This window comes from Aquarana catesbeiana, linkage group LG08 (assembly GCF_042186555.1).
Source record: "Aquarana catesbeiana isolate 2022-GZ linkage group LG08, ASM4218655v1, whole genome shotgun sequence".
Lineage (NCBI taxonomy): Eukaryota > Metazoa > Chordata > Amphibia > Anura > Ranidae > Aquarana > Aquarana catesbeiana.
Genome location: NC_133331.1, coordinates 93385751 through 93411602, shown reverse-complemented (window position 1 = coordinate 93411602; position 25852 = coordinate 93385751). Strand labels below are relative to the sequence as shown.

The window sequence follows — 25852 nt, the reverse complement described above, 5'->3', positions numbered from 1 at the left end:
GACACAGCGGGAGATCCCCACTGTGTCATACAAGTGATTCCTGATAATAATCTTTACAATGGTGGTCCCTGACATGGGGGTCCCTGACAAGCGGCACTGGTGGTCCTTGACATTTGGCAATGGTGGTCCCTGACATTCGGCAATGGTGGTCCCTGACATGGTGGTCACTGACAAGCGGCACTGGTGGACACTGATAAGCTGCACTGGTTTGCATTTATATTAAATGCATTACATTTATTAATTTAAATGTAGTTATTAAATGCATTAAATTAATATTATATTAATATGCATTTATATTAAAATGCTTTGCATTTATAAGGCTGTAACCTATTATACCGTGTGTTATGTATGGCTTGTTGACTGCAGAATGAGGGGTGTGATTTATGTTGAAGTGGGAGAGTTCACATTTACATGTACAAGCCTAGTGTACCTCCCACATTCACTCCAATCCCAAGGATTCATGGGAAATGTAGTCGAATTACAATTAGAGAGAGAGAAGATGATATGATGCAATCACTGTTCTAAGAGATCCTCCCTGCCAGAAAAGATGATGCATTTTTTGAATCACAGAGCTGACTTCCTGAAAATTCAATCAGTCATATCTCTTAAGCGGTAATGCCGCATACACACGAGTGGACTTTTCGACCGGACTGGTCCGACAGACCGAGTCTGGCGGACAATTCGACCGTGTGTGGGCTTCATCGGACCTGCAGTGGACTTTTTCGGTCGAAAATCTGACGGACTTTAGATTTGGAACATGTTTCAAATCTTTACGTTGGAACTCCACCGGACCCAGTTCCTAACGAAAAGTCCGCTTGTCTGTATGCTAGTCCGACGGACAAAAAACGACGCTAGGGCAGCTATTGGCTACATACGTCATCACATACAAATCCGCCGGACTTTGGTGTGATTGTGTGTAGGCAAGTCCGTTCATTCAGAAAGTCAGTTGGAAGTCAGTCCAGTCCGGTCGAAAAGTCCGCTCGTGTGTACGCGGCATTAGAAATTTCACAAATGTAATAACTGTTTAGTGTTTTGTGTGTGTGTGTGTGTGTGGGGGGGTGTATTAATGAGGGTTTTTTTTAATCCCGGAGCTCTGCTTTAACATTGGTCGTTACTGTAAAAAAATAAATCCAGTATATACAAAACTACAATGCATGTAAATCATACTTCAGAAGGCGCTGACAATGCAAGGAGCTAAAATTAGGACTGATTTAAAACATCTAAACAGAACACAGGCCCCACACATAGCAGCAAATGAGTTTCCATTTTTCTTTCTTTTTTTTTTTTTTTTAACAAACACTGGAAACAAAAAAGCTGAACTTAAAGCGCTTGTTACCCAAACACTTTATTATCCTGATCTGTGCCTGCTGTACCATGTACTTTTATGAGAAAGTATCCTGTTCTCTTTGTATTGCTTCCTTTGTGTGAAATCCCTGATGTTCCTGCTAGTCATCTTGCTTTCCTATTAAAAACTGACCACACCGTGGTCAATTCTCTAACTATGCCAGGAACTCAGTGTGCTCTCCTCCAATGAGCAGACTGGCCCTGACACCCCCCCCCCCCCCCCCGCTGCACAGCCATTCACTGGGAAGCTCAGTGTGCTTCTGCTGCTTCTCCTGTGCCCACCTAGCTCTTATGCAGCCTAGAACAGAGGGAATGTGATCACTTATAAAAAGGGAAAAAAGGTATTGATATGTTTTTTTATATATATATACAAACATTTCTTGCCTTTAACTTCTATTTTAAACCGAATGGTTTGTTTTACAAGGTGATCATTTACAATCAGTAGCTATAATTAACAAAAAAAAACAAATCTTGTCTTCATAAATACATAATTGATTGTAATATTTTTTATTGTAAGCAGAGTATGCACCTAAATTTGACTTTATATCCGCCTCTTAATGTCTCTGTACAGCAGCAGACAGAGAGAGAGAGAAGCAGCACAAGGAGCCAATTGATTGTGGTGCATTGCTCGTGTCCTAACAAGGGGCATGCTGACTATGATAAGTTCCGTCTGTTGCTACAACTTTCACTGTCAAGTTTGAAGGCTGGGCAAGGGACAAGACCTGTGTTACACAACTAATCTAATCTCCTGCCCTGCCAGACAGGGCTGCATTGTGTAGCAGAGCTTTGTCACTGGATAAACACAATTACACATTGGTTGGCAGATAAAACAGCTCCTTTTATGTATCTCATCTGCTGATTTTGCCATTAGACTTGAGTTCAGCTTATACAAAGAACCCGATTCATTGATAACGGCTTATTTTCCCAAAGAGGGGGCTCTCCTTTCTAAATCATAGTGTATGTATATAGCCAAAACCTTTTTTCTGGATTGATTTGGGAAGAAGAAACCCCTTTAGGCATTTTTCGCTGTGTATCATTGGAGGTGTTTCCTTTTATTTCATGTCCCAGAGACACAACAGGAAGCTGGAAAATCTCTCCGCAGTAAGGGGAATTTGCACCCCTATACAGCTGTCCCTAGAAAATGTCCTGGTTGGAAGATCTTCAATCTTCTGTTTTTCTCGCCCCAACTTAAATTTTGTCTCTCCTCCCACTTTCATTCTTGGTAACAATAGTGACCAGTACAAATAAGAGGGTTGAATCCCCCCCCCAGTGGGGACACAGACAGCTTTAAAAACTTGACCGGGGTCACCAATTCTTCCACCCTCTACCAAAAAAAAGGTTTTGACAAAGATACACATTTTGGTAACATTCTATTATCCACTTCACAGTGCTTTTTCGCCATATGCAAATGCACATTCTAGCAACACTTGAATTAGCTGGATTACAATAAAATTTTAGACTAGCATTTATAAACTAAGTAACTGTTAAAAATTAGAGGACAGTATTCAAAAGTGTTCAGATTCTCAAGTAAGCCCTCTGTCAAGCGTCTGTGGTAGTGAGCCCTTGTAGCTCACCAACTCGGGGTTCTCCTGGCACGGAGTCTAAGCACCAGCCTGCTTCTACAAAGGAGCCCCTGATGGTGGGGATGGACTTGTAGCAAGCTGGAACCTGGTTGTGGTCCTCAGGTATGTCCAGCTACGGATGCAGAGACCACTCACATTTGCAAAGTACAAACAACAGGAGACAACAGGAGGTGGACGAGGAAGTGATGAAAGGAAATAAAAGTCAACAGAATAGCAGGTGACGCCCATAGGTGAGCACAGCCAAACCACACAAGTGAAAGGAATCAGGGTAGAAAATGCACTGCAGCAAGGAAGTACGAATACAGAGGTAGGAAACTGCAGCCTAACGTGTGACACTCTCCTTCACACTGCAGGGTTTTCTTGCCAATTTTCCAACATGACTATGCAGAATCCCATTCCTTCTAATTGTCCCGGTTCACTCTTACTTGAGTATAGAGCGTAGGGTGACTGAGCATACATGTGTATGAGTGAGTGTATTCCTGTGTTTTTTGTCCCATAGATCTCGGAAGTGTCTAAAAATGCATAATGCATGCATTTTTGCATGCTTTTTTATGCCTGAAGTACTACTCTCCTTCTGTAAAACTGCTCGCCTCCCTTTGCCCAGCTTAACCCGGAAAACATATCCTGAAATGTGCAAAAATGCAATGTTGCACAAGAGCCTCAGCTTTCCGAGAGACTCTCTCCTGATTGGCCGAGACACAGCCAAAACCAGTGAGAGAGAGGGGGCGGGGCTGAGTCGCGGCTCTGTGTCTAAATGGACACACAGGGCAGTGGCTTGGGTGCCCCCATAGCAAGCTGCTTGCTGTGGGGACACTCGGCAGGAGAGAGGGGCCAGGAGTGTTGGCGAGGAACCCGAGAAGACGAGGATCCAGGCTGCTCTGTGAAAAAACACAGCACAGAGAAGGTAAGTATAGCATATTTATTATTTTTAAACAAAAAAAAGCAAGACCCTATTATCACTTTAATACCTAATACCATCAATCAGAAGGCCAACGATTCATATTTATTTTTGTTTTCCCTTTGCAAAGCCATACCTACCTATGCCATACCTAATTATGATCCTGAGTGATCATAAATCACTCAGGAGGAAATCAAGAAAGGTCAACAACTTTTAGAATTCAACCTCCTCCTTTAAATGCTTTTTCCCCATGCAAATTCTGAAAAATTATAGAGCCTAGATTCTTTTGCAAATGACCAAATCATACAGCTATATATCATCACAGCTTAATGATATTATGGGAAAACCTAAAGATAATTTATGAATTCACTGCCATAATGTTAACGCCTTCTCTTCTCCCATTATATTCTGCAGCAGAAAATGCCTTTATAAAGCAATTACTCAACATTGAACAGAAAAACTATGAATATGACCCCTTTCACTCTCTTGCAAGCACACAGCTAATATTTCTCACAGATGCCCCTGGCGGTTTTTCTCCTTGAACAATCATTTTCTGATACTGCCAAGTATTTTCCTTGGTTATATTTAGTTTCTGGTTAAGGCTGTAAATCACACTCCAAATGGGAACCAAACTGCACTGCCACAGGCCGCATGATGGCATTCTGTCACACGTGCCTGGGTACGATGCCCTAGAGGTCCTAAACAGGGTAGGACCAGAGCAACAACAATAAAGTCGTATCAGGGGTGCTGAAGAACATTCAGCCAGACCATGCAGTATTTGGGTGTCAGAGACAATGTAGTGTGGTGGTTCCACCTGCCCCCCGACAGTACAGCACCAATAACTGGGCTTGGTATCCTGACAATTGCGGGCATCCTTACACACATTGCTTAGTACAGCTTGTTGGCCCTATACCAATTATCTGTAATGCTAAACAGGAATCTACAGATGCATCATTTGCTCCTCATAAAAATGATCTGTGAAGCTCGTAATTACCTCTTTTCTAAACGTCTGAGGAAGTGTACAGTGCTAATTGCTTGATTGACGGCAAGTTCACTGTCCTCATTAGCACCTTCATGAATTGTTCCATCTGTTTTGTTTCAATAAGGTGCTAAAATAACTCAGTCTGGTCCCAAGTAAATTATTTTTTCTCCCAGTTTTGTTTCATAAGAGGAATTAATCATTGAAGTATCAACCTGGAAATTATAGGTGTGATATAAATACACTGGTTAATAGAAGCCTACCTTGGTGAATTGTTAATAAAGAACATAATAATCCCAGGATAGCTAAGAGCAACAATGGTATGAAAAAGTTACACAACCCATTGCAGACATGTTTGCCTGAATATTGCTTCACCTGAGCCTTGGGTGTTGTTCAAGGTGAAATACACCTTTCATGGTAGAATAATGGGGGGCTCTGTATACAATCAGGCAACTAGCACTTATAGAATGAGAAGCCAGCATTTCCCAACTCCATTTTGCTTTCAGTAAAGGATTACTTTAAAACTCTACCTACAATTAAAGAGCTGGCCAACCATCTCATCTCCTTCATAGGGTCAATGGAGAAGACTAGATACTCTACTTAGGAACCAGTGACAGCTGATTGGCCCAGAGGATAAATTGGTGGTGTGAATAGTGATGGCAATGGACAAAACATAGGAGCATTAACATTGACCACAATCATAACCCACTTCGCAGTCTTCAGTACTCACATCTATTGTATTGGTATCGCTACTATGTATAGTACATGGCTACTACTTATTCCGTTGTCTATTCTGAAAAATCCAAATGTAATTAAAAAGTCATTTGTAGCACCCGTCTTGTAACTTTACAAACATACTTTGGTTACACTGGTAGGGTTGCACCAATACTACTATCGGTATCGGTGACTATACCGAGTATTTGCACAAGTATCGGTTACTCGTGCAAATGCACCGATACCTGAAACCGATACTTTCAGGCTCGGTTCTTTGAGCTGTCAGTGGGTCTCCCCAGTGTTAAAGAAGTCCAGTAATTGGAGCTGTCAAAAAAAAACAAAAAGCAGCCGCCAATGTTTATTAACAACATTGCTCAGCCCTGAAACACTAAAATAAAAAGAAACATTGTTTCTTTTTGTATATTTCTGTTTCTTCATCTGCAGATCAAAGGGATGAACAAATATTCCTATTTTTAACCCGTTAATAACCCCTAATTTACTGTAATCAGCCTTAATTAACTCCCTATTCTCCATTTATTTATTATTTTCCTGCTTTTTTTCTTTTGTTCACGTCTATTTTATAAATGATAAGCAATTAAAACTTTTTTTTGTTTGCTTTGTTAGTGAACATTTTTACACATATATAAATTAACATATATTTACACATTTCACATTGAAAAAGCGCAAAATTAAAAAAAAATCAATTTATTTAATTTGTAAATAACTTTACAATGCTTTGTACCATTGCTGACAGCTGAAGTTAAAACAAAACAGTTGTGGTAGGTATCAGTAATTGGTATCGGCGAGTACTAAAAAAAAATATATAAATATATATATATATATATATATATATATATATATATATATATATATATATATATATATATATATATATCGGTACTTGTACTCATTGTAAAAAAACTGGTATCGGTGCATCCCTAGGTTACAGCTTCTGTCCTCACAAAGAAATCCTGTCACTTATACTGCATTTTCAGAACAGTTTTGTAAAATACTGCATTTTAAAAACCTTACTGTCCTATTATCCTTGCAGTCAAGGGCTGACATTCAGACTGCTCCCTACTTCCCAACAAACCTGCCATATCCTGTTGCAATATAGATGTGCACTGGGACTGTGCCATTGTCATGTGTTCTAGTTGCAGAGATGTATCCGTGGCGCTGAGTGCCAGTTTAATAGCGGGTATGTAAAACACTGCAGACAAAGCACTAAAGAGAAGCCATCACCATACTAGAATTCACCTTGACAGCTTGATATATATAAAAAGATAATTACATTTCAGAAGAATTTGTACTCATTTCCGGAAAGGTATTGGGTACCTTTCTATTTCATATTGTTTCCTTTTGAACATAAAGAGCGAGATCTTGAACACTTTATCTTCTGCCTTCAGATTTGTAAAGGAATAATTTCAGATGTCCAGAGCACACTTTTAATGATGCGTCTACAAGGGCTGCTGCAAAGTCATTCATTTGAAGTGAAGGTCTGCCTTATCTGGCCCTGACACTGAGGATCAGCATCACTGATGCCAATACTGGCATACTGCCCAATGCTGGCCATACACTATGCGAAAAATCGTCCGAAATTCGGTCATTTAGATAGTTTGTTCGTTTTTCAGCCAGATAATGGGCACAAAATCAATAATCGTTGAGACGTTTTTGAGCCGAAAAAACGAAGGACAAGTTTGCAAATTTTCTTCCGAACAAACGATAAATTGAAAGGTTAATGTGTTTCCCGTCCAAACTGTCTGCACTCGGTATATGTAAAAAAATTGAACAAAAAATGCATTCATTTATGTCCACTGAACGATTTATCGGTCATTACGTGATGGTACTATCATTAGTGCTCACGGCCAATTGTTCGTTTTTCGAAAATGGGTTCGGACGATTTTTCTTATAGTGTATGGCCAGCGTAAGGCTGTGTAAAAGCCAAAGCCAAAAATATACACTCACCGGCCATTTTATTAGGTACACCTGGCTCAATTACTTGGTAGCATAAATTGCTAATCAGCCAATCACATGGCAGCAACTTAATGCATTTAGGCATCCAGATGTGGTAAAAACGACTTGCTGAAGTTCAAACCAAGCATCAGAATGGGGAAGAAAGGGGATTTAAGTGACTTGAAGGTTGGGTTCACACTGTGTGCAGATGAAACTCACAGCAGGGGGTCCGGCTCGTCCATGTTCTCCACTTCAGGGACGAATCAGGCCCGAATGTTTGCCTGAATTTGACCTGAAATGGACCCCTGGGCAATCCGCTCCATGGCCATCCTGAAGATGTGTGAATCGGCTCCATTGAGAGACGGTCACACTCTCCTGTCATGTGAATTGGATGCGGGGAAAACCTGCATCCAGTTGGCAACAGTGTGAACCCAGCCTGAACGTGGCATGGTTGTTGATGCCAAATGGGCTGGTCTGAGTATTTCAAAAACTGCTGATCTACTGGGATTTTCTCACACAACCATCTTTAGTGTGTACAGAGAATGGTCTGAAAAAGAAAATATCCAGTGAGCGGCAGTTGTATGAACGAAAATGCCTTGCTGATGTCAGAGGAGAATGAGCAGACTGGCTTGAAATGATTGAAAGGCAACAGTAACTCAAATAACCACTCGTTACAACCAAGGTATGCAGAATACCATCTCTGAATGCACAACACATCAAACCTTGAAGCAGATGGGCTACAGCAGCAGAACACCACACCGGGTGCCAATCCTGTCAGTTAAGAGCAGGAAACTGAGGCTACAATTCACACAGGCTCACCAGAATTGGTAAATAGAACATTGGAAAAATCTGTTTATAACTATCCATGCAGGCACATTCCCGTCTCTACTGACCTACAGCCCCTACATAGGACACTAATCCTATATTACCACTTGATGTATGGTATCCAGCTTTACTTGCTGCTATTAGTTATCATCATTACGGCTGCACACACCTACCCCCCTGGCTATATACAGCATTTTTATGCATATACTTGGAAGACTGTTTTCTCATTTTTTGACCTAGGAGAGTGTATGTGTGTGTTCAGTGGTGGCCATCTGTGTGTTGTTTTGTTTTTAGACAACGTTGTCTATTTTATTTTCTAGTGGAGGTTTTTGGTTCATTAATTATCACATTGTTTGATTTTTTGATTGGTGTATATGTGGAGCTTTTTTCTAATAAATTCATTTATATTTTTGCTATATTGCTTGTTCCTTATTGAAGAATTCTTTATTGGGTGGAATTGGTATCTCATCCCGTTCCTTCCCCATGTGTTTTTTTGATATGCCCCCCTAATTCGGAGGAACACATCCTTCTGCGAATTGCAGAGCAATTGGGTGTTTGCAATTAGCTCTATGTATACACAGGTGCTGTAAGTCTATTATCTTCACCTGTTGTTATCCACATTGAATTGAGCAAGGTTATCTGATTCATATATTCTCTCCTTTTGTTTATGGAAGATTGGAAAAATGTTGCCTGGCCTGATGAGTTTGGATTTCAGCGGTGACATTCAGATGATAGGGTCAGAATTTGGGGTAAATAATGAAAGCATGGATCCACCCAGCCTTGTATCAACGGTTCAGGCTGGTGATGGTGTAATGGTGTGTGTGTGGGGGGGGGGGGGGTATTTTCTTGGCACACTTTGGGTCCCTTAGTACCAATTGAGCATCGTTTAAACACCACGGCCTACCTGAGTATTGTTGCTGACCATGTCCATCCCTTTATGACTACAGTGTACTCATCTTCTGATGACTACTTCATAATGCACCATATCACAAACCTCAAATCATCTCACCACTGGTTTCTGGAACAAGACAATGAGATCACTGTACTCCAATGGCCTCCACAGTCACCAGATCTCAATCCAATAGAGGACCTTTGGGATGTGGTGGAACGGGAAATTCACATCATGGATGTGCAGCCGACGAATCTGCAGTAACTGCGGGATGCTATTGTGTCAATATGGACCAAAAGCTCTGAGGAATGTTTCCAACACCTTATGCCACAAAGAATTAAGGCCGTTCTGAAGGCAAAAAGGGGTCCAACCTGGTACTAGCAAGGTGTACCTAATAAAGTGGCCAGTGAGTGTATATCAGATCACCAATCATTAGATTGCATACGGTTTCTTTTTTTTAGGCTTTTCCCCCTCTGTGTTCACGTGGTGATCTGGCCAGTAACACATCTCATGTATTAGAGTGCCTGCACTCTAATGAAGAAGCAACAGAGACACTTTTGGACAGCAGTATTGTCAGTCAGGGGGGAGGAGTGTTTAACGTACTAGCAGATTTAGATATATTAAAGAAATTGAAGCCAAACTTCAGCCAATACTGATGAAATCAACAGACTTACTGGCTGGATCACCAGATGACAAAAAAAAAAAAAGCCTATAAAAAGAAAAAGGAATGCAACCATAACATCCAAGAATTGCTAAGCTGCAATATAATAAAAGGTTTGCTTTTGGATTTATTACCGCTTTAAAAGGGGCTGCAGCCTAAACTGAGTTGTTCTAAAACTGACCATACATATTAAGCTGGCCATAGATGGATCAAAATTGGCTGGTTCAGCAGGGACAGGAAACGTTTTGATCCATGTGTGAAATAGTCAATCACTAGATCAACTTTGGTCAAACTGGCTTGTTGGAAAACATGTCTAGATCTGCTGGCTGCAGACGCTGATCAGTATATTGACAATGAAGAGTCCTGCTGTCAGAATACAACGTCCCAGCAGGGAGGAATGTTCCATCCACACAACGAAGGTGGATGGAGGAATCCTTCCCACTGGGACATTGTATCCATTTGGTTTTTTTTTTTCATTTGCTGGCCAGCTTTACAATTTCATTTTACAATCTCCTTTAGAACTTGCAACAACTGCCACTTACTACTAAAACTGGTGCACAGAGAATCTGGTGCAGCTGTGCATAGTAACCAATCAGCTTCTCTGTTTTATTCTGCGTGGGTTTCCTCCGGGTACTCCGGTTTCCTCCCACACTCCAAAGACATGCTGGTAGGTTAATTGGATCCTGTCTAAATTGTCCCTAGTATGTATGAATGTGAGTTATGGACCTTAGATTGTAAGTTCCTTGAGGGTAGGGCCTGATGTGATTGTACAATGTATATGTAAAGCGCTGCGTAAATTGATGGCGCTATATAAGTACTTAAAATAAATTTTCAAAGCTTAATTGTGCCCATTACTGTTATCTGCAAGTTAGAAATCAATCTGCCCAACTCTACCCCACAAGACCTCACGTGATTAGCAACATTAGGCATTTCAGAGCTTCAAAAGGTTACCTCTGAATAGGATAGTGATTGATTATTCTTCTGTAAGGGATAACAACATATTTGTGAAAATTCTTAAAGAGCATGTTACCCCAACATTTCATTTTTCTGATATGTGTAATTGAGTAAAAAATATCCTAATGTATTACTTCCTTTGTGTGAAATACCTGGTGATCCTGCCAATCCCCCCATTTTCCCATTACAAACTGCCCATGCTAGGCAAGAACACATCCATCTCAGCATGGTCAGTTTTCTGGCTGTGCTGAGAAACAGTCTACCTATCATCCAATGGCCACTGGAAAGATCAGTGTATTGCAGTTTCTCCACCCCTGACTCTCCAAGCCCCCTAAGCAGCTGATAACAGATTACGTGACCACTTCTAAAAAATTATATATATATATATATATATATATATATATATATATATATATACATATATATAAAACACATATTATATATATTACACATACACGCACACACACAAATGTTTTGCCTTTCATTTCTATTTTTAACTGAATGGGTTGTTTTACAAGGTTCAGATATACTTTAACCTCTTCCAGTCTGGGCCAATTCAGACATTTCTCAAATACATGTTAAAATCAGAAATTTGGGGGGGGGGGGTTTGCTGGAAAATTTACTTAGAACCCTCAAGACATTATATATTTTCTGAAAACAGAGGCCAAGGAGAATAAAATGATGGTTGTTGCAATTTTTTGTCACATGATATTTGTGCAGCCATTTGTAGCACTATCCCTGTAGGAGCCGCTGTAGATTGCCCAGGTTCTTTTCCCAGTAGATTGCCCCACAGCCAGGCACATGTTCTGATTCACTCTTTTCTTTTTGGAGTAACTGGGATAGGGTTGAGGCAATTAGGTGGGATACTCCAAAAAATAGAACTGTGTACAGGTTGAGGACGGCAAACTAATTTTTGAGAAGCTAAGCAGAAGTCCTTGCAATAGCAAACTGTGGACTTGTCTTTGTAGTAGAAGCAGTTAAAAGCGGGCTTTTTTCTTTAGGGCAACCAGAGCGAAGTCCCTTTACAAGGAATTAGATAGACTAAGGCCCCTTTCACACGGGCGGCTGTTCTGCCGCTGTTAAAAGCATGTTTTGTTATTTTGAAATTCAGAGAATCCTGGCACAGCGTTCACTTGCAGTTGTACATTGCGATTAGCTGCGTTTACATGCGGTTCCGTTTAGCTGCGTTTGGAACATTCTTGCCATTTCTGATGTGCTTCCTGTTGTTTTTCTTTCCTTGTTGCTGCTGCTATCAGCAGGAGAAATAGTACACTGTGATTACCTGCAGTTATGTGCAGATAGCTGCAGATAACTGCGCTAAATCATTCCTGGATGCAGTCAACTTTATTTTTTCTATCTGCACAAAACCGCATGTAATGAAACGCTAAACGCAGTGTGTGAATGGGGCCATTGTGTGCATTTAGCTGTGGTAGATAACTTCATATGTCCGCAGCTAAAAGCACAATTCTATCCGCCTGTGTGAAAGGGGCCTCTTTAAAAAGAGTCACACCTCAAACAAAATATATAAAAAAATATGAAAAAATGTATTCACATACATTTAAAAACCACATACAACATAACAAGCTATGTCTGCCATGTGAACTGATCTCTGGCCATTTTTGTCTCTCCTCCAAGGGTGTGTGGCATTTTTCTTCCCTTGCTGGATCCAGCATCAATCGCCAGGACTCCCTATTGTGAACAGAATAGTGGACCTCTTGGCAGGCTCTATTGATTTTTCTTTTCCCTTTTGGGGTACCATATACACGGCTATACATGAGTTTTTTCATATACTTTGCAGCCTGACCACCATGGTGTGAGTTGGCAAGCATCTTGCAATTAACCAACTCCCCTGTGCCTCTCCTGAAGAAGCAAGAGTTGTCCCATGAAACGCGTCGAGATTAGTTGCACAGTTGCTCCAGATTAATGGTGGTATCTTTATGGCATTTGTAGGTCCTATCAAAGTTTTTTTCATGTGATACACTATTTATGCATTGATATATATTTTGTTTGAGGTGTGACTTTTAAAAAGTCCCATGGGCTAAATATTTTTTGTTGTGTTAGATAGACTAAGCTCTTCAGGACAACAGCCGACGTTCCCTTTGGGAACTCCAGGGACTCCAGGGACAAAAACATAATTCTGCCACTTTATAAAACTCTGGTTAGGCCTCATCTGGAGTTTTCAGTCCAGCTCTGGTCACCAGTCCTCCGAAGGATGTGCTGGAGCTGGAGAGAGTCCAAAGAAGGGCAAAAAATTTAATAAGGGGACTGGAGGACCTCAATTACGAGGAACGGCTGCAAACACCAAATTTATTCTCGCTGGAGAAAAAATGCTTGACAGGAGATATGATAGTGATCTACAAATATCTCAAAGGGGATCCCAGCATAGGAAACAACGTATTCAGTCCTAGGGAGTGTAAAAGGACATGGGGCTACACAATGAAACTGGAGAAGAAGCGGTTTAACCTTAAACTGCGTAGGGGGTTCTTTACTGTTAGGGCCATAAGGGTATGGAACTCTCTCCCACAATTGGTGGTGACTGTGGGGAGTATGGATACCTTTAAAAGATTTTTGGATGTGCATCTTAAAAGGACACAACATACAGGGATATTGGAAAGCATTATAGACACTGACACACATGCACCCACACAGGTTGAACTGGATGGACTAATGTCTTTTTCGGCCTTACCTATTATGTAACCTAACTAATCACATGCAGCTGCACAGATTACAGTCAGCACAACTAAATTTACCTAGCAAACAAAAATACAGCTCCACTGAACACAGTGAGCCAGAACTAAATCTACCCAATCTTAGCACCTAACTAGAAGGGTGCTACACATTTATCAAATGTAAATTTTCAGGAAAAACACTTAAATGCAACAGAATACCCAATTTTTTGGTAAACTATAAAAAGATGATACTGCACAGAGAAAACAGACATCAAACATGTCAAGATTGAAAATCCTGATGCAAATGAAATGGCAACAAACTGGGGAACCTAACATTTTCATAGGTGATGCTTTAATAGCCTTTATATGTTATAAGTTTTAAAGTTAAACATGAGCTGTGGTGCTAGAATTAATCCTTTAACTATGATGTTAGCAGCAACACCTCACCATTTACATGTGTGAAGGACCTACATGTGCGTTCACATTTGTTTGTGACCTGGGGGGGGGGGGGGGGGGGTTTATGGCGGGGGTGCACAGTGTTGCTATAAATTTGTTCTTAAATTTTACTATTTTAATTATTCACTTACCATTAAAAAAAAATAAAAAGCTTCCACTGTTTCTTTAATTTTTTTTTAAATTTAACTTTATTGCCATCACAAGGAATGAACAACATCCCTTGTGATAGCATGGGCACAGGCGGGTACTCTTTATTGAGAGATCTGGAGTCTATTAGACCACTGACCCCTCCTCTGCCTTCCAAGGCAGTCGATTAAAACTAGACTGATTAGATCGTCTGCCTCTCTAGCAGATACAGACCAGTAAACAAACAACCGAAACTGGAAGAAACATAACATATATATTGTCTCTGACTTCATTGTCACAGCGGAAGGGAAGAAATGGGTGTTCCTCCTCCTCTTCTGTCTGCAGTTGCCCCATCCAAGTGCAGCGTTCCCGGGCTCCCCAATGGAACAGAAGAGGCCGGGAACAAAGGAGGATGGTGGCAGGAAGGGGGGTCACCCCATTCTGCGCCCTGTAAAAGTGACTGGGCGGCTGTAGACCAGTTTGGATCACTTATACATGCAAGAGGATTGCTGGAGCTAAAAAATTATACCAGGATCATGGCTGTAGCCTGGTATACCCACTTGTTCCCTAGGATGTACAAGTAAGTCCTAGGGACAGGAAGTAGTTAAAGCGGAGTTCCACCCATTAAAAGGGTTCAGCTACAAAAAGTGTAGCTGCTGACTTTTAATAATCAGACACTCACCTGTCCCATGGTCCAGTGATGCGGGCTCACGAAGCCCCGCTCCTCTCCCCCTCCTCTCCGAGGCGGCGACATTTTAACTGTGGGCGCCCGGCTGTGGCTTGGCAGCCGGGCGAGCCGCGCTGTGAATGGTCGGGCAATCTTCTGGGACCTGGGACATGTCCCAGAAGATTGGGGGGAGGGAGGGGGGAGAGGTGAACTTACTTCTGACGCCGTGGTGCCCAGGGAGGAAGTGGGAGCTGGTTGCCCATAAACCTGGGTATCCACTCCCCCCCCCCCCCCCCCAAAAAAAAACGACATGCCAAATATGACATGTCAGGAGGTCACCATCACTTAAACCGGAAGTTTCCATTTTTGGGTGGAACTACGCTTTAAAATATAACTACAGGCAACATTGTTTTATGTCTATTTTTTTTATTTGGTGAGGGTGAGGGGTTGGAACCATTGTTATGTGTTTTGACTCACAGCGTCCACCAATAGTGAGATTCATTGCCTCTAATTTTCCTGATAACTAATGTTCCCTGTAATGAAAGTGAGGAAATTCAAAATTTTGTGTTACCACCAGAATAGGAATAGAGGGAAAATCTTCCAATGAGATCACTTGTCCCCATGGCAACCATAAGTCTGCATTCACACATGGCGATTTGGAATCGCTAGCAGAATCACTATGATTCTGCCTGTGATTCCAAATCACAGCAAAATGCGCGTTTGGCTACTATTATTCTTAGCAAAACATTCATTTAAAAAATGGAATGAAGCTCATTGCCCAAAAATAGGTGTTTGAGCTGCTTTTGCGCAGCAAATCGCATACAAATAGCCCACACAAATTCGCGAGTAGAAATGCTCATTATGTGAATGGGGCCTAAGAGGGGAATTCCCTCACACTGGAAAGATATCATCTCACTTCTTCTTGAAAGAAAAGATAAACCTTTTGGCTTTACATATACTATAACAGCAATACCCCATATGATGTTTTGTGGTCTGATTCCCTGGTCATTACCAAGCTGGGAAAACTGAAATCAAGGGAAAGGGGTTTATTCATAGTGTGATAACTACAAAACCTGTATTAGCTGACACCCCTGTTTTTTAACTATTGAATTGTATGTATAGCCCAAGTTTTTGCTTTGTTTTAGAAAGAGTCGGAAGGCAATTAAAACTGTCAGGGGATGGAGTGGGTGTCTGTGATTTGGTCACTGTTTGTGTGCCTGTGAGTATTTTTGGGCCAGTGTAAGCCACATCAATGGTGGTAGAGAGGCTTAAAGGGCCTGTACAATCCAGCAAGGGGGCAGTGCCACAATATTTTATCACCTACTGTTGTTCTCTTGGGAGACATGGGAGATGGGAGATGGGAAATATCATGGTTTGATGGGGTTGGTGCAAATCAAATCTATTGGCCTGTACAGAGTCATGACTTCAACCCTACTGAACACCTTTTGGATGCCAGGTTCTGTCAGGTAAAATATTACTCGATATTACACATTCCAACAGAAACACTCCAAAATCTTGGGGGGGGGGGGGGAGCAAGTCCATATTAATGCCAATGTTTCTGGAATGAGATTTCCAACAAGCTAATACACTGTAGGTATTGAGATGAGGCTACACATTGTAAGGAGAATCCAAAGAGCTCCATCTCCTCCCATGATGCACACACCATTGACATGTTTCACCCAGACAGGGCTCTACGATTAACCCCTGTCCATGTGAAACGCATCACGGAGGTGTGTAATATGGGAGGAGATTGAGCTGAAGGCAGTCTTTGGGTTCTTGTTATTGTGGCTAAAATTAACAGAGATTGACCCCATTTCAATCCTTAGAGATTTGCTATAGAGTGAGATGTGCTGGAGGACTGGCACTTGGCAGCATTGTTTAAGCCGCACGGGTTAAGTGCGCAATGTAATTTGAGTGGTGCAATTTCCACTATGCATTGAAGCCAATATAGGAGTCACAGGTCTACAAACTTTTGACCATGCTGTATAGTGTAGTTTGTACATTAGTAGTATATCTGGTGAGATTCACAATAAAGTGACAATGCCTTAAATAACCAAAATGATAAAATCATACAATCTATACTTATTCAGGAATATCTTTGAAGTGAAAGCTCACAATTCAGGAAAAAATGAATACCCAATGTACTTGGGTGTGTGAGCTGTCAGTGTCGTCCAGGGATTTAAAATCCCCACTCTTCTCCCCCTTCATTCTGCCGTGCTTCTGGGGCAAATCAGAGCAATTTTGACTAGACAGCACTGGCACAGAGCAGTGTTAGTTCACCTTGTCATTTTTCCAAAAAGGTGAACTAGCCCTTTAAATGGCTCTTAGGACTGTCTATACACTCTATCTGAAATTCCACAGAGCATTTGAAGTTACACCTGTCATGGAAATTGGAGAAAAATATGGTGCACACACATACAAATAATATGCAATTAATATTTATCTCAAGGCAGATTGCAGATGCCATCAATATAAAGTGGAACGATCAGAACTTTTGCCTGGTATTTCGGATAAGGCAGGAAAGGTTGGAACCTCTGTCCAGTTTTTATTGCAGTCTGTATCTCCATTGGAAAAAAGTTCTATTCAGTAACTGTATAGCCACAAAGATGGTAATTGAGACAATTTTCTCCAAAGTGGAGAAAAGGTTATTATCCGTCTCTACTACACCAAAAAAACTGTAAAAGTGAGGTCCGAAGCTCCAATGTAGCTTGAAGCACAAATGTGAATTTTTTTTATCACTCTTGGATATATGCACACACACCCACTAATACCGGAAGCACACAATGAAGTAATCAGTGTGCCAACAGGATCTGTACTTTGATCAATCAATCATCCTGTTCAGTCAACCGGTGTTCTGTGATAAATTAGAAAAGATAATATGAGGTAGTCAGTTCTTAGAACCTCATCATTTGATCTGGTTGTCTAGTATACATTTCAATGCAAATTATAAAGATGTTTGTCCATGTATTCAGTTATGGACACTTGGAACTCTGTAGTCCAACAACCAAAAAGAATTAAAATTAAAATTATTGAGACAGGAGGGCTACAAGCTGGTCAAATATTTGTTTTTAATTACAGGGAGGCTTAGCATTGGTTGTTGCTGATACAGTAGAAGGATGTATAGGCCAGCAGCTGTCATCTTCTGCTCACTATGAACTTGGAATCCTTCATGGTGCAAAATATAGACTTAAACTTCATATTTAGATTATCATTCTTGAACCCTGAGTCTGAGCTAGTTTGGAGGAAGAGAAGCTGAACATTTTAAGTTTCACAATAAAAAAAACCAAGACAGTAATCATCTATAAGAGGTCCAACATATGTGTGAACCCCAACAATGAATATCTCATTGACACACTTTTGGTCTGTTAAATATAGCATTAAAAGAAAATTGTCAAATCTTTTTAGTCCGACGTCGGCAAGTCTGATCGTGTGTACACAAAACCATCTGACTTTAGTACAAAGTACAAACACGCATGCTCAGAACCAATGCAAAAGATCAGACAACAATACAGAAGTTGACCAAAGGGTGGCGCCGGAGAATTGAATGTCCTCTTTTGAAGTGTCCTCAGTACGTTGAAACGTCACTACGTTCCTGTTTGTTGCCTAAAAAGTCCTGCCGTGTGTATGCTTAACAAGTTCCCGGCCAACGCCCTTTGTACAGAAATCCACAGAAAAGTTTGTATTAAATCCGATCGTGTGATTGAGGCTATAGGCTTACCTGAGCCCCATCTTGTTTCAGCGATGTGCACCAGAACAGAAGCTCTCTCCCCCTTTATATTGGGTCACAGACAAAAGCGGACAGCCATTGGCTCCTGCTGCTGTCAATCACAGCCAGTGAGGAGAGAGCAGAGGCAGGGCCACGCGGCACTCTGTGTGTCTTATATGTGTAAAATAGGAAGAACCGCGCTAACACAAAAACATATAAGCAGCAGCATATAGTGCGATCACACCAAAATCTAGAGTCCTGTAAAAAGGCAGAAGACATTACTGATCTTCCCTCTACCTGTCCGATTGGCCACCTGACAGTTCAACAACCTGACTGAGCTCAGGTGACTCCAATCAGACAGGTAAACCTCCTGGGAGCAGAGAGGCCCCATCAGAAGATCTGGAACACAGACATCCCTCCAGTCATCCGGGTTTTTCGTGTTGAATGGCGACATGAGGATAACCTAAGGGAGCGTGGAGATTTACCCCCCATAGGAACACCGGGAGCGTCAGCAAGCTAAAAGGCCTTGGCTAGGCTAAAGCCACTTGCCCTTTTATGCTTGCCATCTGGTAAGCAGGCTCTACTACTAGGGTGGATTGTCACTACTGCTTAGAAGTGCACGGTGGTGGTGTTTTCACTTTGAAATAATGTCTTATATGTGTGTCTGTGTGTCTGCAGCGAGAATGCACAAGTGCCCCAATAGCTAGCTGCTTGCTATGGGGACAACTGTCAGGCGGGAGGAGGCAGAAGCACTGGCGGGGGACCCCAGAAAAAGAGGATCGGGGCTGCTCTGTGCAAAACCATTGCACATAGCAGGTAAGTATAACATGTTTGTTACTTTTAAAAATTAAAAACCGAGACTTAAGAATCACTTTAATTCATCCAATGCAAACAAGCAATTTATTTAGCAGAACGTGATGGGTGTGTGAGATGCCCAAAACATTTTTCCCTGTTTTCATGGGGGTATCATTACAATGCATCTCTACCTATCTGCGTACAGGAGCTTCTTCATCATTGGCAGCACTAATTCATTCTCCACAAACACAAACTGCTGTTTTAAGCAAGTGCCATCGCTCCCATGCTCATTAAGCAGTCAATAATGTCTGATGGATGCTAGCGATAGAGGCATATCTATAATCAGCTCATCAGCATACAGGATACAAAATGTCTGTCTCTCTTGGCAAAACGATTATCAAAATGTCTCTTGAGGAGGAGAAAAACAAAAATAAAATTACCGTTATACGTTACAGTTTTCCTGGGAGTCGCATCCAAATCAGCAGCTGACCTCTTTGATGTATATCCAATTGCTATCGTGCACAGTGCCACAAAGTAACAAGCCACATGCCTCTTCATCTTCTCTAAAGTAAACCCTGTGTTGGCAATTTCATCCTGAAAAGTAAAAGAAAAACATGAATGCTATATTAAAAACAGTTTCCATTTTGGTTCAAGGGGGAAGGGTTAGAAAATCAGTTTACCGTGGCTTACTGTCTCAGTGATGCACGGACACAGAAAAGAATTGAGGGAAAATCTCCCCCATGACCCAGGCTGCAATAAGAACCAGACAGAGGTCAAAACCAAGAAATATCAAACTTGTGTATTTGGGCCAAATGCCTTTATCTCGCTCCTTCTTAGTGGCCCTGAGTCAGGACTGGACTGGAAACCTGGGGCCCACCAGAGAAAGGGAGGAGGGCCCACCATAAAGCGGTATGTGTGATGGAAAAAATGCTGACACATTTCGGCCTTAGGCCTTCATCAAAAGCAACTTGCTTTTGATGAAGGCCTAAGGCCGAAACGCGTCAGTTTTTGGATGATGTTATTGCTGTAATGCTTAAATGAATATTTTCTATGAAGAAGCTGTCGCATTGCCGGTCTGTACTATCTATGGATCTTTTGGGAGCTTAGATTAGCCAGAGCACCGACTACTCTACACACCAACTATACTATATAGCAGTAGAGCTTGGGTGAGTTTTTCTCTTGCTGTAGAAATGTATGTTCAGTCTGAACGAAATAATTTAAGCACTTTCAGCAGCTGGTTTAAACTGAACATGCAGCTTCTTTATCTTTTAATCTTTGCCCATGTTCTAGTTTAAGTTCCCCCATGATCACTGCCCCAGGTTTCCTGATTCAGGGTAGCTCCTTTCTCTTGCAGCATCCTATAAAGCCACCCTAGCATGCAGGAACTAGCATTGTGTCTCCCTATTTTGTGTGCGTCAGCAGAAACACACAGCTTCCTACCCTGCTCCTTCCTCCTCCTCCTCCTGCTTTCCTGCGAAGACAGAACATTCAGAGAAGCAGCACTGATTAATCAGCATTAAAAACTGTAAAGTTCAAGTGCTGGGGTAAGAATTTTAACAACTGGTTTACTGGGGAATTTTTATTTTATTGTGCTCAAGGTTTCCAGCTAAAATCAATGGAGCAAGGGCCCAAAGGTTGTTCTGGAGAGTCTGGGCTTGCCCTCAGTGATATGAGAATTTAAAGTGGTTGTAAAGGCAGAAGATTTTTTTTATCCTAAAAGATAAAAAAACCTTCTGTGTGCATCAGCCCCCCTAATACTTACCAGAGCCCCATCTCGATCCAGCGATGTTGCACGAGAAACTTGGCTGATCTGGGACTCCTGCTCCTGATTGGCTGAGACACAGTGGCAGGCGCCATTGGCTACCGCTGCTGTCACATCAGTGAGCCAAGAGAGGGGGCGGGGCCGTGGCGCAGCTCTGTGTCTGATTGCACACACAGAGCAGCAGCTCGGCTCGGGTGCCCCTATAGCAAGCTGCTTGCTGTGGGGGGCACTTGGCAGGAGGGAGGGGCCAGGGGAGCTGGCAAGGGACCCGAGAAGAGGAGGAGCTAGGCTGCTCTGTGCAAAACCACTGCACAGAGCAGGTAAGTATAACATGTTTTCTGTTTTTTAACAAAAAAAAAACAAAAAAACTTTAGTATCACTTTAGATTGAACAAGGCTTGAATGCTCTCTAGTTGAGAAAGTCTATAGTTAAATTTTTGCTGTTTACGTGTGTAAACTGCATTCCTCCCTAATATTTATGTTCCGTTTTTGGTTTGTTGACAAAAATTGGAACTGATTTTCGTCATAGTTTTTGCTGAGTAATTTTAGTATTGATGCCACTGACTAAAATGAATACTGCCTACCTGCAGTTCCTAATCCTACCTAGAATGCAAAGTGTTACAGCACAGCAGCATTTTTTTTTTTTTTTTAACAATGGAGCAAAGGCCCACCATGGGATCTTCCAGAGGAGAGTCTGAGCCTGCCCTCGGTGAAATGAGAATTTAAATTGAACAAGGTTTGGCTGCTCTCTAGTTGAGAAAGTCTATAGTTCTCTATTCTTGCAGTTTACCTCAGAACAGCTTCATGTATATGTTGCAAGTTGAATAAAATGTTTTTAAGTGCTTATACTTAGAGCCATATCAGAAGCCACTACTGCTGTATACAGCTGCCCATTGAGATGAATCAAAAGATGCAGACAGTGGGGTTGATTTACTAAAGGCAAATTATCTGTGCAATGTAAGTGCAGTTGCTCTGGATCTGAAGGGAACATCACAAGGAAAATGTAAAAAAAAAAAAAAAAACAATAAAAAAAAAAACAAAAAACAAAAAACAGCATTTTTGCTTGCACATGACTGGATGATAGAAATCAGCAGAGCTTTCCCTGATTTCAGAGCTTCCCCTCAGATCTACCACAACTGTACCTGCATTATGCTTATGCCCTGTACACACGATCGGACATTGATCGGACATTCCCACAACAAAATCCATCAGTTTTTTTTTCCGACGGATGTTGGCTCAAACTTGTCTTGCATACACACGGCCACACAAAGTTGTTGGAAAATCCAATCGTCCTGAACGCGGTGACGTAAAACACGTACGTCGGGACTATAAACGGGGCAGTAGCCAATAGCTTTCGTCTCTTAATTTATTCTGAGCATGCGTGGCACTTTGTGCGTCCGATTTGTGTACACACGATCGGAATTTAAACGATCGGATTTTGTTGTCGGAAAATTTTATAGCAAGCTCTCAAACTTTGTGTGTCGGAAATTCCGACGGAAAAAGTCCGATGGAGCCCACACACGATCGGAATTTCCGACAACAAAATCCGATTGCACTTTTTCCATCGGAAAATCCGACCGTGTGTACAGGGCATAACAGTGCAGACTACTTGCCTTTAGTAGATCAACCACCACCCGTGTGCGTATGACATCATATTAAGTGGCTACCTTACATACAGAAACCGCTTGATTTCCACACCATGTTGTAAAATGCATGCATTTTTTGTCATTTATAACAAGTTATGGCATGTGGTGTTACTGCATGCTTTTTGCCTAAAAATAATAAAATAATTCTTCTTGGCTGTTGGTAATATTGCACTAACATCAGTACATGTACAGTTTACCATTCGTTTCAAAGTGCACACTGTTGCAAAAAAAATTGATGCAGACAGCATTTAACTCAACGCTCTGCCGCACACAGATATAATAGTCAGAACTGATTTATATGACAATCCTACATTTTTAGGAGATCCGTGAGATAACAGATTGCATTACACTGCTTTGAACCACTTCGATGTGAACACAGCCTAGCAGAGGGTTGTATTTTCTGTTTAAGTCTAGGGAAAACCCTTGAGATATGCAAATATACAGTCATGCTTATTTTTGTTTTGGCTTTGAATGGTAAATGGCTGGAAGGTACTGTTTGGTCAGCCTACAAGGAACATACTCTACATATAAACAAACAGTCGAAGGAATGCCATAGGCAGCAGATGCTCCATGAATGATCCCAGAACCGTGTGACAAGATTCAGGAGGAGAAAAACTTTCTATGAACGCTGATCACCAGCTTGCATTGAAAAACTGGAAAATATCCTTTGGTAAAAGACTATTTAAAAAGACACGGTCACGGCGGCCCCCAAACAACCACTTTATAGTCACCTTGCCAGCATTCCTTTGCCTTTACATCCTCCGTTGCAAATGGCACCGAAATCCCCAGTAATGGCTGGTGTCAGATGCTAGCCATCCTTGTAGTACTGACAAGTGTTTTAACCACTTTAAGACCAGACCTCGGAAAGACATATTGACAGTGGGAGATTTGCAACAGATGTCTTATATATACATGAAATGTACTTGGTGTATTTACAAAATGTATGTTGTGTATAATATCTCCATAGCTATATGACAATCATTTCTGTACATCATCTAAATATAGAAAGCTCCTGAAGAAGCAGCTAATGTAAATCCGCGAAACATGTAGAACCAGTTTACAGATGGTATCTATGTTATAGTTGTCACGATAGGATGCAACTTTTGCAGTTTGTTTTTATTGTCATGACTTGTTTTTATTTTGTGAAAACTTCAACATATATATTTTTGTAATAAAATGTCCTTAATTTTACTCTTGACTGTTTAATATCAGTTGATAAACGGTACCATTAAAGTCCAAACATAGCCTCTCCCTCTCTTTGTCTACACTTTAAGACCAGTTTTTTTCTGGCACTTTTTATTTGCAAGTTGAAATCAGTATTGTTTGCTAGAAAATTACTTAGAAACCCCAAACATTATACTTTTTTTTTTTTAAGCACAGACCCTAAGGAATAAAACAGCTATCCTTGCAATTTTTTTTAATAAAAAATGGATAAGTACAGCGCTTGCAACTGTGCAAAAATACAAATGACAATATAAAATAAAAGACTCAAAAAACATCCAATAAAAAACTTAGGATGCAAATATTGTCTCAATATAATAAAGTGCTCGTGTTTCCCAATTTCTTGGGGAAAGTGGCAACAACCGGTATGTCATCTCATTATCAACAACTTTTGATTTAGAACGTAATTATTTTTTTGGACCTTGTCGTATATAGAAAACAACCAGCCACTTACCAAAACGTATTTTAAAGAAGTTGATATAATGAGTATATCCCACTGGGAAGTTGCCATCACCCCAGATGGCTAGGAGCCATCCTCGAAAGCCAAATGATGAGGGTAAGACGAAATTGTAACAAAAAAAGAATTATGATCTTAAATAGAGAGGTTTTCGTGAAAAAAGTTACAATTCCAAAGATCCAGAGAAAACCAAAAGAATGGTAGGAGACATGAGTAGAGAGGACTTGTTTAAAAAGGAGGATACTAGAAGAAAGGACTTTGGAGTCGCCTTTGTGACAGGCTTCACCCGCTAGTATAAACAGAAAGAGAAAACCATCAGAGAGCATTGGCCTATAATAAGATGTTGAATTACAAAAAATACTGCCTGATAGACCCCATCTATACCAGACCCCCCCAACTTATGTCTAAAATTAGCCCATAATGTAGTTGACCTGCCTAAAAAGACCTGTATATTTTTAGACCGAGTAGGATTCTTCAGTTGTGGAAAGTGTATGATTTGCAGAACTTCTAAACACAAAAAGAGAAAACCACACATTTTGGATCCCACTGACGATGAGAGTCCTTCAAAATCAAGCCGCTTGGAATGCTTTCATAAGAAGACAAGTCACCGGCTGAAGAAAAAGATACCGGGGTTATGGTTGATAGCTTTAGCCACTTCAATGTGTATATATATATATATATATTATATATATATATATTATATATATATATAATATATATATATATATATATATATATATATATATATATATATATATATATATATATATATATATATATATATATATATATATAAATAAAATATACGTATTGCCGTCTTGAAGTGGCTAGAATATAGGGTTTATTTACTAAAGGCAAATACACTGGGCACTACATGTGCACTTGGAGGTGCAGATGCTGTAGATCTGAGGGGGACATGCAAGGAAAATAAAAAACAGCACTTTTAATTGGATGATGGAAATCAACAGAACTTCCCCTCAGATCTAGAGCAACTGCACTTATAGGGGTTGATTTACTGAATCCACTGTGCAGTACGTTTGTATATGTAATTAACACAAGAACAACAAAAATGGACTTTGTAGGCACCAATTGTAAAACATACATAAATTTATTGATTATTAAACATTTAATTCAAAAATCGATTTTAAGAACATTGCAGTAAAAGTGCAAACAGCTAGCTAGACCTTTCTAATGTGAATTTATACAATAAATGCATAACATTAGAAGAGATGGAATCCTGCAGTAAATTGGAATATAGAAGAACAAAATAAGCTCTACATGTTTCGCAATTGGATTGCTTCTTCAGGAGCTATAAAGTATTCTACAAAAGAGAGATAAAATTACAAGCAATCAGTAACAATAGACAAACAAAAGTTTATTTAAAAGGTCACCTCCTGACACTCCCTGCAAACCAATGGAGACATTATACCTTTTAAATAAACTTTTGTTTGTCTATTGTTACTGATTGCTTGTAATTGTGACCTTTTCATCTTCAGCAATATACTAGCCCAGAGTATTGTACATCTACAGGGAAGTAAAGGTACAGGT

General features: G+C 40.7%; 1 protein-coding gene across 2 annotated transcripts in view; it reads right to left on the bottom strand.

Annotated features, from left to right (window-relative positions):
- The window catches only part of SEMA4G (semaphorin 4G), a 309056-nt gene that overhangs the window by 200895 nt on the left and 82309 nt on the right, over positions 1–25852 (bottom strand). For both annotated transcript variants that reach the window (XM_073596158.1, XM_073596157.1), the window contains exon 2: positions 19660–19813. In XM_073596158.1, the coding sequence (XP_073452259.1) occupies positions 19660–19777 (118 nt within the window). In that variant the 5' untranslated portion in view covers positions 19778–19813. The remainder of the gene's footprint in view (positions 1–19659; positions 19814–25852) is intronic.